Here is an 18,690-nt window from a genome sequence, read left to right as displayed (position 1 = left end):
AACAGTGTATTTTTGAACAGGCTAACTGAACATATCTGAAGAGCAAAGTGGACACCAAAATAAAGCCCATTGTTTTTCCACTTTATTTCTCGTGAGCTATGATTCCCAGTTACATTTTTGTCAGCTAGAAAACAAAAATCAGAATTCGAGCTACGACCTATCACTAGTTTTCAACTGGGTAATAGATGACAACCCTACTTTCAACAGGGTTTCCTTGAAGAAAGGTAAATTATAATCTTCCAATTATGGATCTGCTGAATGACAAACTGAGCAGCTGAGCCACACAGCTCCAGTTTTGATGCTCAGTAAATGCTAAATTAACTGATTTCAAGTCAGGGTAGCAGTAAATCACTGTACACCAATATTCATTACAAGCCCACTGACTCCCACAGCTACCTCGGCTACAGCTCCTCACACCCTGCTTCCTGTAAGGACTCCATCCCATTCTCTCTGTTCCTTCGCCGCATCTGTTCCGATGATGCCACTTTCCAAAACAGTGCTTCCTTCCTTCTTCCTTCTGACATGTCTTCCTTCTTTCTTATCCGAGGATTCCCACCCACAGTGGGTGACAGGGCTCTCAACCATGTCCGACCCATCTCCCGTGCCTCTACCCTCACACCTTCACCCCATCAGCCTCCGCATTTGAAGGATCATCCTCCGCCAACTCCAGCATGATGCCACCATCAAACACATCTTCCCTTCAACCCCCCCCACCCCCGTTAGCATTCTGTAGGGACCGTTCCCTCCGGGGCACCCTGGTCCACTCCTCCATCACCCCCAACACCTCAACCCCCTCCCAAGGCACCTTCCCATGCAATCGCAGCAGGTGCAACACCTGCCCCTTTACTTCCCCCCTCTTCACCGTCCAAGGGCCCAAACACTCCTTTCAAGTGAAGCAGCAATTCACTTGCACTTCCCTCAATTTGGTCTACTGCATTCGCTGCTCCCAATGCGGTTTCCTCTACACTGGAGAGACCAAACGCAGACTGGGTGACCGCTTTGTGGAACATCTTCGGTCTGTCCGCAAGCATGACCCAGACCTCCCTGTCGCTTGCCATTTCAACACACCATCCTGCCCACGTGTCCAACCTTGGCCTGCTGCAATGTTCCAGTGAAGCTCAATGCAAACTGGAGGAACAGCACCTCATCTTCTGATTAGGCACTTTACAGTCTTCCGGACTGAATATTGAGTTCAACAACTTCAGACCATGAACTCTCTCCTCCATCCCCACCCCTTTTTGATCCCCCCCTTTTGTCTATATTCATTTTTATTTATTTATTTTCCCCCCATTTATTTTCATTATTATTATTTTTTAATTTATTTCCATTTTTATTCATTGTTTTATCCCCAGCTTTTAGCCTTTTTGATCTTTTTTCCCACCACCGTCCCCTGCCCCTACCCCACCCCCATTAGGGACATCTGTCACTTTCCAGAGTGCTTACCCTGGTCCTGCCATTATCACATTCTGCTTTCCACTCTTAGTGCCACCATTAGCACCTCCTTTAGCCACTACCACCGCTATTAACAACCCTTTGACCTTTTGTTTTTGACATCTTTCGCACTCTCTCCTTTGCCTCCACTTATCGCTGGCCTTCTATTCAGCTTCACCTGTTCCACCCCGCCTTGAACAGTAAATATTTCACCACACCTGGCGGCATTCTGCAGGGATCGTTCCCTCCGTGACACCCTGGTCCACTCCTCCATCACCCCCTACACCTCAACCCCCTCCCACGGCACCTTCCCATGCAACCGCAGAAGATGCAACACCTGCCCCTTTACTTCCCCTCTCCTCACCGTCCAAGGGCTCAAACACACATTTCAAGTGAAGCAGCATTTCACTTGCACTTCCCTCAATTTAGTCTACTGCATTCGTTGCTCCCAATGCGGTTTCCTCTACATTGGAGAGACCAAACGCAGACTGGATGACCGCTTTGCAGAACACCTTCGGTCTGTCCGCAAGCATGACCCAGACCTCCCTGTCGCTTGCCATTTTAACACTCCACCCTGCTCTCATGCCCACATGTCCGTCCTTGGCCTGCTGCATTGTTCCAGTGAAGCTCAACGCAAACTGGAGTAACAGCACCTCATCTTCCGACTAGGCACCTTACAGCCTTCCGGACTTAATATTGAATTCAACAATTTTAGATCATGAACTCTCTCCTCCATCCCCACCCCCTTTCCGATTTTCCCCCTCCTTTTTGTTTTTTCCAATAATTTATATAGATTTTTCTTTTCCCACCTATTTCCGTTATTTTTAAATGTATTTCCATCCATTGTTTTATCTCTACCTTTTAGCCTTTCTCGATTCCTTCACCCCCACCCCACCACCACTAGGGCTATCTGTACCTTGCTCGTCCTGCTTTCCACCCTTAATTAGCACATTCCTTTAGATAATATCACCACCTTCAACACCTCTTTGTCCTTTTGTCTGTGACATCTTTTGGTTATCTCCACCCATCACTGGCCCTCTATCCAGCTCTTCTTGTCCCCTCCCCCCACCCCCCCAACCCCCTAAACCAGCTTATATTTCACCCCTTTTCCACTTTTCCTTAGTTCTGTTGAAGGGTCATGTGGACTTGAAACGTCAACTGTGCTCCTCTCCACAGATGCTGCCAGACCTGCTGAGTTTTTCCAGATATTTTTGTTTTTGTTTTGGATTTCCAGCATCCGCAGTTTTTTGCTTTTATATTTCACCACATTTCTACTTCCCTTTAGCTCTGAAGAAGAGTCATACAGACTTGAAACATTAACTTTGTCTTTCTCTTCACAGATACTGTCAGACTTGCTGATTTTTCCAGCATTATTTGTTTTTGTTGTAGCAGTAAATCAATTGGTCTCAACATGTCCTAGTAGGAAAGGTGAAAATTGCTTAGGGTTTCTGTACTTAGTCAAGTGGCAGATAAAGTTCAGTGCAGAGAAGTGTGAGGTGATTCATTTTCGCAGGAAGAATATGGAGAGACGGTATATAAAAAAGGGAGAAGCTCTAAAGGAGGTGCAAGAACAGAAGGACCTCAGTGTACATGTACATATGTAATTGAAGATGGCAGGCCATGTTGAGAGAGCAGTTAATAAAGCGTATAGTGTCTTAGGCTTTGTTAATAGGGACATTGAATACAAGTGCAAGGAGGTCATATTGAACTTGTATAAGACACTAGTTTGGCCTCACCTGGAGTACTGCGTCCAGTTCTGGGCACCATACTTGAGGAAGGATGTGAAGGCATTGGTGAGAGAATGCAGAGGCGATTTAAAAGAATGATTCCAGATGAAGAACCGTAGCTATGAGGATAGATTGGAGAGGTTGGGACTGTTTTTCTTGGAGAAAAGAAGGCTGAGAGGAGACTTGATAGAGCTATTCAAGATCCTGAGCGGTATCGACAAGGTAAATAGCGAGAAACTTCCTACTCAAGAGAGCATCAAGAACTAGAGGGCACAAATTCAAAATAATTGGCAAAAGGAGTAAAAGTGATGTGAGGAAAGTTTTTTTCACCCAAAAGCCAAGGGTTGGAGTTTGGAACAAACTTCCTGAGAGGGTGGTGGAGGCAGGTTCGATCGAGGTATTCAAAATGGAATTGGATTGATAACCGAAAAATAAGAATGTGCAAGGTTACGGGGATAAGGCAGGGGAGTGGGGCTAGGTAGAATGCTCTTTCAGAGAGCCAGTGCAGACTCAATGGGCCAAATGATCTCCTTCTGCACTGTAAAGATTCTGTGATAGTCAGTCTCTAGAGATTTCTGCATGAATGTACCTGATTATTAGACTACAAGTATGGACAGGGTTGGGATCTTCTCTTATGCTCTTATTGTTGAATACCCTTTGGTGTGGTACTAAAGAGCAATTGGACACCAAACAATGCCTACTGTTTTCCCACTTTTGTAGCTTATGATGGGGACCACTAATTACTAATGTTATAGCACCCATGGGGAAAGGGAAGGGAGAAAATTAATTTTAAAAAGATGATTAAATAGAAAACATCAGTTTCACGGAAGAAACACAGTAGTGGTTGAATACAATACAACTATTACAATTTGGTGTTTTTAATTCCGGGTAGCTTTCTCAGGTTCAATGTCTATGCAGTTTTATTAGTGAAGTCTCTCTCCCTGGAGCCTGAGGTGCATGTTTATTTGCATGGGTTTGTAATGGATAGGCCATGCCTGACAAATCTGATTGGATTTTTTGAAGAGGCGACTAAAGTAATGGACAGCAGAATGCCAGTGGATGTCCTGTTTACAAAATTGACTGCGCTGAATGAAATGGAGGGTATGGATAGCAGGTAGGTACTCTAATCGGCAGGATATAGCCATTGGTATCTCAGAAGGAACTGTATTGGGGCCTCTGCTATTCACTGCATTCGTTACCGACTTAGATAATGGAATAGAAAGAATGCAACCAAATTTGCTGTTGGCACAAAGGTATGTGATATTGGAAGTAGTGCAGATTGAAACATAAAATTACCAAGTGATATTATTTCATTAAGTGAATGGGAAAAACTGGCAAATGGATTTCAGTGTAGGCAAGTGTGAGATCATCCAATTTGAACTTAAAAATCTAAATGGTGAAATCCCAGAAACAGTGGAGGTTCGAAAAGACATATGGGACCAGGTACGTAATCATTAAAATGTCATGAACAGCAACAGAAAATAATCAAATAGACTAATGGAGGGGGAGATGGTGGTGTAGTGGTAACGTCAGTAGACTAATAATCCAGAGGTCCATGCTAATGCTCTGGGAATATGGGTTCAAATCCCACCACGGCAGCTGGTGGAATAAATTAAAAATCTGGAATCGAAAGTTAGTCTCAGTAGTGGTGACCACGAAACCATCATCAATTGTCAAAAAAACCCATCTAGTTCACCAGTGTCTTTTAGGGAAGGAAATCTGCTGTCCCTACCTGGTCTGGCCTACATGTAACACCAGGCCCACAGCATTGTCGTTGACTCTTAAATGCCCTCTGAAATGGCCTGGCAATTAGGGATGATAACCTGTGATGCCCGCATCCCATGAAAGAATAAAGAAGGCCTTTATATCCAAAGAACAAGGGGATGCAAAGCATGCTTCAGCTACACAAAACCATGGCTTTGATGGTGCATGATACCTTGTTATGAATGCAAGATTTTATAAGATAGTCATGTTTTAAAATCTTTCCTTTAATTTAAAATGAAATAGAGTGTCCTAAATAGGGATACGGTGAGATCATACCTGGAGACAGGCCCATAAGATCTGGTGTCATGGGGAAAGAGGCCCAGGCCAAAATCTATTGGAAATCAAATGACACAAAAAAGAGGCACTTGGTTTTTTGGATAGACGCAGAGACACAGGAGGGAGACAGAAACAGCTGCTGTTATGAAAAGCAGTAGAAAAGATCATTTTTTGTAAGCCACCAAGTAGATTGTTGGTGAGAACTGGTTCTCTGTTCGAAGGGATAGAACTTGGGGAGATTTAAGAAACAAGGAATTGCTGGTGTGGGTCCTGCAGCTTAAAGTCAGTTTGGGGGTACACAGAAGACTGAGAAAGATGTCCAAAGGAAACAGGAAGACTCGTCCCAACGTGGCAGGGAGAAGGGAGCCTGCTGAAAAGCTGGGAGGAACTCAGAACTAAATCTGCCACGCTACATATCTGCTGGGAACATAGCGTAAAGCACTTTGGCTGTGTTAACTAGTTAATGGGGAAGTAGCCTTTTTATTGGTTTGGCATATTAGTTGCCTGTTAAGTCAGGTTTGTTACAGTAAAAGTCTGAAAACATGAAATCGTGTCCTGCAATTCTTTTTGCTAGTCGCTGTGCAATCCATATGTTTTTTTTTAAAGTTATTGGTCTCCAAGGGGATTGGAACTGGACTCTGAGGGTTATATTATGAGGAGAGAGTAAACAAAGTAGGGTATATTCCCTGGAATTTAGATGGTTAAGGGTTGATTTGATTGAAGTTATCAAGGTATTAAGGGGAACAGATGAAGTAGATAGGGAGAAATATTTACACTAGTTGGGGAGTCTAGGACTAGGGGGCATAGTCAAAAGATTAGAGTCAGGCCTTTCAGGAATGATATTAGGAAACACTTCTTCACCCAAAGGGTAGTTGAAATTTGGAACTCCCTTTAACAAATGTCAATTAATACTAGATCAACTGTTAATTTTAAAACTGAGATCGGTCAATTTCTGTTAACTAAATGTATCAAGAGATTTGGTGCAAAGGCAGGTGTATGGATTTAACTGCAGATCAGCCATGATCTAACTGAATGGTGGAACAGACTCAAGAGGCAAAATAGCCTATTCCTGTTCCTATGTTCTTATCTAATAATTTTTAGTAAGGCCTAGATGCCAAACTGAAAATCTCTTAACAGAATTTTGGGTTGGTTGAAGTGAAAGATCAATATCTGTAGCTCTTTCTTCATTGGCCTCTGGTTGCTTAACCACAATTAGCTTTGATAGCTTAAATGACACACTTTCATGCCTTACAATAATCCAAATCACCAAATCAAATTTGAGTTAACTGTAGTTACCTGATAGGGCATCCTGCCGTATTCATGCACTGCTTTTAAAGAAGCTACAGAGAGATGAACACATGGCTTTTGATGTTGAGAAATATCAGACAGCTGGGAATAAATAGAACATCAGAGCCCAAACTCCAAGCTTAGCAGAAACTAGGCTTTTGTTCCACTATGCTACATATCTAAAAGGTTCACAGGCTTAACACTCATTTAAGAGATTCAAGTGCACAACTGCAGTGTTACCAAATTAAAATTGAGGGAGAAAAGCTTTATTGCAGTGCAAATCATTATTGGTTTGAATAGTTTTACATATTTCAGTTTACAATTACATTTCTCTTAAAACTGGTTCTAGAAGATGCTGCATTTTAGAATGTTCTCTTCCTTGAACTGTCCCCGACTTCCTTATGGAAAGCAATGATATACAGTTGTATATTAAAATATGCACTGTTTTAATGCAATTGTGTTTCTTGAACTTTTGATAAGTTTTTTAGATCATGATTTTCTTAAAATTTTGCACACTCACACATTCTCAAAATTTAGGTATTGTACTATATTTGGCATGCAACTTAATCTGAAAGAAATCTAACCTAATATTCTAGCCTGTAAGTATTGAACTGGCATGGTTGGCATTGAACTAGTGAACAATGTCTTCTTGAGCTGATGCCAGAACATAGTTGGCATCCTATGTATTCTGTGCAATAAATGGTTGATTCAGGGATAATAACTTGTTAAGCCAGAGCACACCGCCACGCACAGAGTGAAAATGAAAGTAGTAGGTTTTGGTCCATAAGTGGTTGATCTACATATAAAAACTGAATCTACCTGTGACTATGAGAAAAAGTGCAGGGAAGTGCAGAAAAAGGGGGAAAATCCAAAACTATAACAAGTTGAAGATATAATATAAAAATTATGGCAAGAATTTGAAAGATTGGGGCATGATTACCAAATTGTGCTCATAACGATGCTTAGTCAGTTACCTTTGAAAAACAGACTGCAACGTGTCCTCAAATTTACGCAGGACCTTGGGTGGAGTCGGCCATTTCACGTGTTTCCCATAATCCTTCATGCTACCAACATTCTGGAAGCGCCTCCCTACCTCCCGGATATAAGACTTCACTTTGCACTTTCTGTAGTGGTTTATGATAATATAGACAGCTCTGGTACGTCTGTAGCGAAGCCGAGCTATGGTACCTCTCCAGACCTATAAAAGAATTGATTGTTTAATTACAGAGAATGAACTAGAAATACGTCAAAATACCTAAAAGAGAACTGATAACTGTGCAAGCGATCATAGTCATAAAGTAGTTTAAGCCAAGCACATACAAAAATCTTGTATTCCAAATTTGACTATAAGGACGCCTTGGTAAGCGTTGTTTAACAGCAGGTTCTTGATCACCTGCAATTTCTATGTTGTGTGGATTACCTGCCATCCTTACTTGGGTTCTCCAGTACACATATGGATTACATTTAGCAAAGTTAGAACTTTCTTGATTCAGACAGATAAAAATTAAAGATTCTTTTCCCCCATTGGAAAAAAGCACATTTCTCTACCTTACATTTTTCTTCTCATAAGGTTATCCTGAACCATTCTATCACTGGCAATACTGAGGTAATCTGATTTCTGGCCTTTATTAATGCACCTCTGTCAACATCCTCTAGGAGAACTTCGACATTGAGAAGCCTGAGGGTTAATTAAACCTCCAGACTCTTGATATTTTTTAAAAAATTCGACCTTCTTGCAGTCGCTATGATTAAGAATTCAAGGTCTAGAGAATCAATGGTTTGAAACCACATCTTAAATACAAATGCCCATCCTCGTCTTTTGCCGACCTACCTGTTCAATGTGCAAACCTAACCAAACTCTGCCCAATCTCACTCACCTTATTCACAACTGCCCCTTTGGACCCTGGCAGCAGATGAACAATCACCAACCCTCACCAGTCTGCATTTCCCTCCAGAATATCTATTCACTCACAAACAAGGCTCCTGCTACTCACAACATAATCACATTCCTCAGCTAATATCACCACCATCAACACCCCTTTGTCCTTTTGTCTATGACATCTTTGGCAATCTCTTCTTTGCCTCCACCTATCACTGGCCCTCTACCCAGCTCTACCTGTCCCACCCCCCTTCAACCAGCTTATATTCTGCCTCATTTCTATATTTCTTAGTTCTGATGAAGAGTCATTCGGACTCAAATTGTTAACTGTATTCCTCTCCGCAGAAGCTGTCAGACCTGCTGAGTTTTTCCAGGTATTTTTGTTTTTGTTTTGGATTTCCAGCATCCGCAATATTTTGTTTTTATTATAGTGGATGAGTCCACTTACACCACAGCTTTGATTGAAACTTGATTCATGGGTTGTGCGACCTTGGTCTTTACTGGAGCCTCCTTGCTTGCTTGTATTTTTTCCCAATTTTTTATTCTTTCATGGGTTGTGAGCATTTGTTGAGAAGGTGGTGGTGAGCTGCCTTCTTGAGCTGCTGCAGTCCATAGTGGTCTCTATCACCAAGTCACACCTTGATCTCACCCTACTACTTTTGTACCATTAGCTCATTTGAACAACATACCTCCTCTCATGGCCACTCAAACTTGCCATCTCCTGTGGCCTCTCAATCTCTTTCCTTGGTCTTGGCCACTAACAGGACCATCTCTGACCAATTCCTTGCATCCCTCACTTCCAAATCCCACTTCCTCCTGCATCCCTTCCAGAAAAACTTCTCCTCCTCCAAATCACATTTAATGTCACTTTCAAACTCCTTACTGGCTCCACTTGACATGATACTTCTGCAGTCAATAATCTGCTGAGCCACTCCTTAATCTCAACCTTTGATGCCATTGTCCCCAAGAAAAACACCCATGGCTTGTCATTCCTGGGCATAGTCCACAACTTTATTCCCTCAAGTCTAAAGGACAGAGACTTGAGCGCATCTGGCATATAGGCAGGTTTAGTCATCCAGCATGAGGTCTGGCTGTATGACATCAAGTGCTATTGCAGCTCACACTCGTTTCTCAAAAATCACTCACTACTCCAGGTTCAACCTGGAGACTAAAGCTCCAGATTCTTTTCTCCATCAACCGTCACCATAAACTTTTCTCCCGTGCCCCTTCAAAATGTTCAAGGAGCTCATGAACTTTATTGCCACTAAGATTGAGGCTATGCTTTACGCTGCCTTTGCTATTTACCACCTTTCAGAAAACCCTGAGCCTAAATCTTTCCCTGGTTTCTCTCCCATCACATCATGAGGCGCACCTCCTGTTCCCTTGAACTTATTGACACTGAACCGCTCATGGTCCAATTTCCCTTTCCGCTGGTTTACGTTGCAAGTGGCACCTTCTCTTCAGGTTACTATCAGCCTCTGTTTAAAACCAAGCATCATCAAGCCTCCCTTCAAAAATCCACCTTCGGCCTCTCTGTCCTTGCAAACTACCAATCCACCTCTAATCTTCCTTTCTTCTCCAACATTCTTAAATGTATTATCACTTTCAAATTCTGTGCCCATATTTTCCACACATCTTGTAAATCTCCCTAATCAGGTTTCTATCCCTGCCAAAACAGCCCTAACCAAAGTTTCAGAGTCTGATAATGTTGCATTAACTCTCAACATCCCCCTTGTCTTCTCTGCAGCATAACCAGAGCACCTGCAGCAATGGTTTCTCTTTCTGTCATTGAATTGTTACCTGGGTAGTCTCCCAAGGGTTTAACCTTGGTGCCCCTCTTCTTCCTCATTTATATTATGTCCCTTGGAGATATCAGTTTATCATTTGTGGGCATGGGATTAGCATCCAGATAAACAGTAACCACATTCGCCTCTACATCTGCACCACCCCTCAACCTCTCCATTACCTGTATTATCAGACTGCTGTGTCTGACATCCAACCTTGGATGTGCTGCCATTTCTTCTAGCTCAACATTGAAAGACTGAAGACATTGTTTTCAAACCCCACCACAAATCTGTATTTTATTGCTGTTGTGGTAGGTGTATAGGACTTGGTGTCAATGTAGGCATGTATTTCTTCACTTCTTCACTCAGAGAGTGGTAGGAGTGTGGAACGAGCTGCCATCTGACGTGGTAAACGTGGGCTCACTCTTACGTTTTAAGAATAAATTGGATAGATACATGGATGGGAGAGGTCTGGAGGGTTATGGACTGGGTGCAGGTCAATGGGACTAGCGGAATAATATTTTGGCACAGACTAGAAGGGCCAAATGGCCTGTTTTTCTGTGCTATAGTGTTTTATGGTTCTATGGTATTTTACACATACAAAGCCTTCACTTTGTGAAATGAAGGGGTCATGTGACCTGCTCTGAAATTTAACGAAGAACAGGTCTGGCTGACATGGCTGTTAAAGATTAAAAGGAGCCCAGTGTTGTTTTTGCAGGAAAGGTGGTGTAAGGTGGTCACGGTTGAAGACAATGACAGCAGCATCTGTGTTTACCATGGTTAGATTGGTAGTCTCCAAAGTCCTAGGAAGGCGTTGAGAGTGTCAGGTCAAAAACAGTTATACTTTAAACTGTCCATTTACTTCCAAGATAGAATTGAGTTGGGGGTCTAAAGAATAGCAAATCAGCATTTCTACCTGGGATACTCGTTGATTCATGATGCCAGATGTGCTTTGAAAGTCCTCAGGAAACCATTGAAGGATCAGGTTGCAGGTTTTCCTAAAATTTCAATTAAACTCACAGACAAGGCAGTCTGCCAGGATCTGGGAGAGAGAGAGCAGCTAGAGGCTGAAAGTCTCTATAGCTCATCCAGTAGGAATGTTATGGGAACTTGCACTCAGATCGAAAAGACCAAATTTGTGTGGTTTAAAACACGGCTGGAAGATTCACCTAACTTGTGCTAGAGGGAAAATTTTCAGGAAAACCCTTACTGTGAAGGCTAAAAGTTACCAACCGGAAAAGGAAGTAAACCCTCAGGAGCTAAGAATTACTTTGGACTGGTGCCGGGAAAATCGAATGACTACTTAAGTGGCAGTGCAAAGTATACCAGTGAAGTGGGCTTTTCATTTGTGTCAGAAGTAAAAGGGGAAAGTTCTGTTCTTAGTTTAAGGTAGAAGTTGCCTACAAAAAATAATGTTTAGTCAAAGTGCTTTTAGTCTGGTTGTTAAAGTTTTCAAAACGTGAAATCTTGTTATGTCATCCTTTTTGCTATCAACCATAAGTTCAAATTTCTTTTAAGTTATCAGTCTCTATCAGGATCGTAACAGTAGTTTGTGTAGAACAATATAGGCTAACCTTTACTCAACACAGTAGCTAAATTACATATAGATGTGTTGGCTCAGTATGGAAAAATCTAGGGAAGAATTGGGGAGAAAATTGGTTGGTTGTATGTAGTGAAATGTTTTCAGCAGAATGCATGTGGAATCCAGCACTGCCTCACTCCTCATGCATTAAGCCTGGAATTGCTTAGAAACAGCACTGGATCAAAAGTAGAATAACAACCATTCCTTCAGTTAATGGAACTTCAAACCAAAATAAAAATTTGTCTTGATTTTCTGTGGTGTTTAACATGGAGAACATTTTCACAATAGAAACCAGCAGGCATTTATCTGCATGAACTAGAAATTTTGTTTAACAGGAAATTAGTTAAGATAAAAGTGCCTCAATGTACACGTGAATTGATGCATTTAAATTAAGGTGCTTGAAATACAGACAGTGTCTAGTTAACTTCCCATTGCTATTCCATGGAATCAGTCTCAGTGTTATACATTTGATCAGGGGTGATTGACAGCAGTGTCTTCAAAGGAATCAAGCTGCATAAAACAGGAGGATTTTTTAATGGCCTTCAGAATGGACTCTCGTGTTTGTACCAGAGCTAAGGGCAATGTATAAATAAAACAGAATCCCAGCTGTTTTACACAATCATACAGCACAGGAGGTGGCCATTTGGTCCATCGAGCCTGTGCTGGACCTTTGAAAAATCCATCCAGTTAGTCCTACTTCCCTGCTGTTTCCCTATAACCGTTCTAATTTCTCATTTTCAAGTATACATGAAGGATTGAGGACCAGAGGACACAGGTTTAAAGTGATTGGCAAAAGAGCCAAAGGCAAAATGAGGAAAAGCTTTTTTTACACAGCGAGTGGTTTATGATCTGGAACACACTCCTTTAAGGTTGGTAGAGGCAGATTCAATCATGGCTTTCAAAATGGAATTGGACAAGCACCTGAAGGAGAAAAATTTGCAGGACTATGGAGAGAGCATCATGAAGGTAATGGGACAAGCTAAATTGCTTTTGTAGAGAACTGGCATGGACTTGATAGGTTAAATGCCTTCCTTCTGTGCTGTAACCATTCTATGATTCCATTATAAGTATACATCTAATTTCCTTTTGAAAGTTACTACTGAATCTGCTTCCACAACCATTTCAGGCAGTCATTACAAAGGAACCATTATATGGCAAGAGATTCAGGCATTTGCTCAAAAATGGTGCCTTAATCCCTAGTGGATCAAATCTGGCCATCTTACCGAAGTACTGTTTCATAGTTAGAAAGTAAAGTTCATAAGTATCATTTTATTTTAAATAAATCTAAGCAGTAGTTTAGCCTGTATAAAATGCTTTGTTGGTGTGATGCTGTCTGTCTTTTAGTGTAACAGGAAAATGCCATGGGCATCCCAACATAGACCCAGCATTCAAACCAAGGAGCATTTTATTAGACTTGAATTGCAGTAACCCAAAAACAGTGAAAAATAAGGATGCAACTTTCAATGCATAGGAGACATGAACCTCCCAAATAACACTCACGCATTCATTTTAATGTCTAGTTACAGTGTAGGCTCTTTAATGTCTAGTTCAGAGTGTGACTGTATAGGAAATCAGGAGAGAACTGTCATGAAAATGGATGCAACATCAGTAACTGAGTATCCCCAAAAGTGTCCAGAGAAATGCACTGCTTTGACAGAGTTTGTACTTGACAATTTCTGTTAATGGAAGATGGTTAAAGAAAAAGTAAAACAAAAAATCTCTGTCTGTTCCTTCAACTTATGCTCCAGTAATTTCATGAAGGGAATTTGTAAAGGAAAAATGTTAAGGCAGCAATTACATTTTGCTTTTTCAGACTTCTTGAAGACTCAACAGAACAATCCTTTATTGGCTTTGTTCTACGTTGGAAATAGAGAATAAAATTAATTCTTTAGGGTGACATGCTGTGAGCAAGCTGCTTGCAAATTGCTTTTCCAAAACAAGCAGATGCAGCCTTTCGCAATGAAGCTTGGAATGGATGGCTAGGGGCACTTGACGGAGGCATAAGGGTTCCCTTGTTGGTTTTGAACTTGTGCGCAATTACATTGTGACTGTGATCTAGTGTAATGTGAGATATTATTAGCTGCACAAACATTGATTATGAAGTTGTACTTGCCCACCAGACTCAAAGTCGGCGTATTTTAAGCATATCATAAGAAGATACAAGTACATTTTAAAATTTATGCTCATTAGTCTGCACATTGGCCCATTTTTGTGATACACTTCGGCATAAATTTTAGTTACTACAAAACTGCTTGAAAACAAAGTATTGAAGAGGTTAAGTTGTTAATAAAATAAATAAAAAGGCAGCTTTGCTTTATATCAACGAAGTTTCAGTCACAAAGCATTACTGAAGGCCCAAGGTTAATATCTCATTGTTTTCCATCCAAATTTATCCCATTTCCAATACCCAAAAGGATTTCAGCTCATTTACCAGCTCTACTGGCCTACCATACACCAATCTTGTTTCTTTAACGGATGAGCGCAGTTAATGCATTCTAAAAGCTGCAGTCTAACGTTTTGGTGTGTTCTGATTCCATCATATTGTCGCCGGGCTATAAACCACCTCATCACAGTCAGGATTCTGGACTGCAGATTACAGGCTACGAAAGCCAGCTGTTTCCTTGACATGCACCATTAACTCACAGAAAAAACGGGGACCATAAAGCAGGAATGGGGGAGGGAATCAAAACTCAAAATATAACTTAGTCACCCAAAACAGGACACACATTTTAAATACAGAATGTTCTTAGTTTTGCTATTTATTTGTTGAATCAATACATTCTTGAATTTGTTTTCAGTTTAAAGAAGTTATATTTTTAAACAATTGGTTTTAGTTTTTGATTTTAAAATGAAAATATATGTCACGTCAACTAATGTGGCTAGCACTTGACAAATAAATCCAAGGCGTCAGTGCCAAACAAAGGGAAATGGCCTGACCGATTGATAAAAAGGAACCAAAGAAATTATTGCATTTATGCTGCGCCTTTCACAACTTCAGGATGTCCCAAAGCACTTTACAGTCACAGTGTACATTTTTTTGAAGCACATTGAATATAGGTGGCTTGACATCCAATTTTCTCCCAGCAAACCCTCACAAACAGCGATGTGTGTCAGCTGCGGTTCAGTTCGCTACACTTTCACCTCTAAGTCAGAAGGTTGTGGTTTAAGTCCCACACCAGGATTTGAGCATAAAAATCTAGGTTGACACTCCAGTGCAGTACTGAGGGAGCGCTGCACTGTTGGAGGTGTTGTCTTTCGGATGAGACATCAAACCAAAACCTTGTCCTTCCTCCAGGCGGACATAAAGAGCCCATAGCAGTATTTTGAAGAAAAGCATGGGAGCTAGCCCTGGTGTTGTTGCCAATATTTATCTCTCAATCAACATCACAAAAACAGACTACCTGGTCATTATTGTATTGCTGTTTGTGGGAGCTTACTGTGCATAAATTGGCAGTCACATTTCCTACATTACAACAGGTAATGGTGAGAAACGATTTGGCCTCAGAAGATCATTAAATAGAGTCAGTATGGGTGGAAATTAGGATTGGCTAGAGTCAGAAAACACTGGTGGGAGTGTTTTATAGGCCCCCAACATTTGTATACAATTGAACAGAGCATTAAACAAGAAATTATTGAAGTTTATAACAAAGGAAATGTAATAATTGTGGGGAACTTTAATCTTCATATAGACTGGGGCAATCAAATTGGCAAGAGTGGTCTAGAAAATGAGCCCATAGAATGTTTTTATGATAGTTTCTTAGAGCAATACATTGTGGAACCAATTAGGGATAATACTGTCTTCAATTGAATATTTTGTAATGAAGCCGGGTAAATTAGGAATGTCACAGTAAAAGATCCACTGGGAAATAGTGATCATAACAGCACTGAATTCCACGTCATATTTGGAAGTGACATACTCCAATCACCAACAAGAATCTTAAACTTAACCAAAGCCAATTACATAGGTGTGAAGGGAGAACTGGCTAAAGTTAATTGGGTAAATAGACTAAAAGATTTGGAGGTAAATAAACAGTGGGAAACATTTAAAGAAACAATTCAAAATATTCAACAAAAATACATTCCAAGCTAAGGCTCAGGAAGAAAGGCCTATCCGTGGCTCACTCAGTGTAATATTAGATTAAAAGAAGAGGCTTACAATGTTGAAAAAACAGTAGCAGGTCTGAGGATTGGGAATGTTTTAGAAACCAGCAGAAGGCTACCGAAAAGTTGATAAAAAGGGAAAAAATAGAAAATGAGGGTAAACTAGCCAGAAATATAAAGAGATTGCAGGAGCTTTTGTAAGCATATAAAAATGAAGAGAGCAGTTAAAGTAAATGTTGGTCCCCTAGGAGCAGAGACAGGAGAATTTATCATGGGGAATGAGGAAATGGCAGAGGCATTGAACAAATATTTTGCGTCGTCTTCACAGTAGAAGACACAAGTTTCATATCGGAAATAGACGGTAACCTAGGGGTTAAAAAGTGAGGAAATTAAAGAAATTAATATCAGCAGAGCAAAAGTATTGGAGAAACTTAAGGGGCTAAAATGCGACAAATGCCCAGGACCTGATGGTTTACCCTCCTTAAGGTTTCTAAAAGAGATTGATGCAGAGATACTGCCTCTGACCTCCTCTTGTAGCCACTGTATTTATAACTCGGAAGTTATATACCAGTTATCCCCTGAAAATCCTTATGTGCCACCCATCATTACCATCAAGAGGAGGACATTGGCTCCAGTGGGCAGGTTCACCTGCCTGGGTAGTGTTCTGTCACACAACCCACTCCTAGGCGAATGAACCACAGATCTTTTAAAGCTAGTATTGTCTTTGAGGAGCTTTTCTGCACACAGGCCCATCTGACACCTGATATGCTGAGGGATTTCCTTTCCTTGATTTCCTTTGGGCTCTCTTTTTTAGGCAGCAGGATTAACAACTTGCTTCAAGCTTTGTCGTGCCATCGTGATTCATATTTTGCCACTTTTGTCCTCACACAATGATCATGCCTCGATGTGTTTCACTAAATTGGTCTTCAGTTAATCTTATCTTTTGAATTAACCACCACGAAGCAGCTTCAGATCACCGTATAAGATGGTGATGTTAAGGGATAAAAGGGCCATTTACGTGGAAACAAAACTTAAGATTTACAAGGTAATTGTGATAACATCTTTACGGTATGTGAATAATAGCTGGGCCACTTACAGTTGTCACATCAGAAAATTCAATTGCATCGACTTACGTTTCCTCAGAAAGGATCATGAAAATTCAATGGTGGTACTAGATTCGAAGCACTGAGGTGCTCAGAAAAGCAAGTGTTAGGCATAAGAGGTATTATAGTAAAGGCGTAACTAAGGTGGGCTGATCACTTAGTCTTAATGCCTGACACTAGACTATCCAAGACGGTATTATATGGTGAGCCAAAGCTTGGCAAACGCTCTCGTGGTGGGTAATTCAAAAGATAAGATTGCCTGAAGACCAGTTTAGTAAAACACAGAGGCATGGTTATTGTGTCAGGACAAAATAGCAAAAGATGAATCATGGTGGCACAACAAAGCTTGAAGCAAGTAGTTATCCTGCGACCTGAAAAAAAAGAGCCCAAAGGATATCAAGGAAAAATAATCCCTTAGAACATCAGGTGTCAGATTGACCTGTGTGCAGGAAAGCATCTCAAAAAGCGGATTTTACAGTCATATGAGAACCAACATGTGTTAATTGGGGATAAAGCATAGGCTATTATTATCGTCAATAATGCTCATACCATCATCAACATGAACCCCTGCATTGGATGAACTCATCAGGACACATACAGTTTAAGCGTTCAACAAGAAAACATTTTCTTTCCATCTTAACAATTTATAGTTGTCCCTTGGCATTGTTGATGGAAACAAGGGTAAAGGAAAATGAAAGCTGAAGGCATTCAATTCCCCAGACCATGTGGTTACAGATTGTGCTGGTTTATAAGTTTACAGCTGATGGCTCACAATGCCTTCTAGATAAGTCTGTCCCATATTTTTGAACTTTTTAATGATTGGTTACAACCAAGCAAATTGCCAGGCCACTTCAAAGAGCGCTAAGAGTAAACCACATAATGTGGGACTGGAGTCATAGGTCACCCCATTGTGTTGGTTAGGGGTAGCAGGCTTCATTCCCTAAAGTGCAGTCGTGAATTCCTCAGGTTATGTAAAGCACTTGGGAGTTTAAACGATACAGTCTTCTCCAAAGTCAAGAGAACACCATGCAGGTAATCACACTTACGTACATTTCCCAGTTAGGTCCACAACATGGCTATTAAAGTTTGGCGTTTGGGTTATATCAGCTAAAGTCGTTGGGCAAAGGGCACTTTGGGGATTAGTAGGAAGGGGGCTGTGGGGTTGGTTCAGGTGAAGCTTTGCCCACTTCATGAGATTAGAGTCAGTGTGAAGCAAATGGGTGGACAAAGTTGGAGGCCTAATGGTTGTGGAGTGGGAAGATAACAGCAGAAAATAGGGTGGAAAGGAGGTAGGTGACCTGAGGCCAGAGCCCCGAAGGGCTTAGAAACACACATATTGACTTTTCTATAACAATCTTTATATTTTAAAGTGGACACTCACAAGGTGGCTAAGATGGCTGCCAAAGGGGCAGGTGACCTTTGCATCTTCAACACAGGCTATGTCGTGCTTCTGGAAAGTTCCTAATTGAGCCATCCTTGGTGGGAGACTTCAATAGACATGCCTAGGCAGCATCACTTTGTGGAATTCATACCTGCCATCTTCAAAGTTCACGCTAAACACAAAATCAATGGACTTTTAGAATCTATGTCTCCAAGTTTGCAGTTTAACAAAAGAGACCTGACGAGACCAGTCATCCACAAGTTAAGTATGAAAGGCCGCCGTGTACCTCCTATTGTGTAGTGATGTCTTGGACTTCCAAACCATTCTGGTTAGATAATACCAGTATTGGTCATGTGACTGAAAACGGCTGGAGTT

The 18,690-nt window shown here is 41.1% G+C and overlaps 1 protein-coding gene across 1 annotated transcript in view; it reads right to left on the bottom strand.

Moving 5' to 3' along the window:
* myo1d (myosin 1D) overlaps window positions 1–18,690 on the bottom strand; it is a 595,519-nt gene that overhangs the window by 239,447 nt on the left and 337,382 nt on the right. Inside the window, exon 17 of the mRNA XM_078529816.1 lies at window positions 7,460–7,683. Within this exon, the coding sequence (XP_078385942.1) occupies window positions 7,460–7,683 (224 nt within the window). The remainder of the gene's footprint in view (window positions 1–7,459; window positions 7,684–18,690) is intronic.

This window comes from Cetorhinus maximus, chromosome 25 (genome assembly GCF_964194155.1).
Source record: "Cetorhinus maximus chromosome 25, sCetMax3.hap1.1, whole genome shotgun sequence".
In the NCBI taxonomy this organism is placed as follows: Eukaryota; Metazoa; Chordata; class Chondrichthyes; order Lamniformes; family Cetorhinidae; genus Cetorhinus; species Cetorhinus maximus.
Note: the sequence above shows the minus strand (reverse complement) of the source record. Positions and strands in the feature narration are given on the sequence as shown.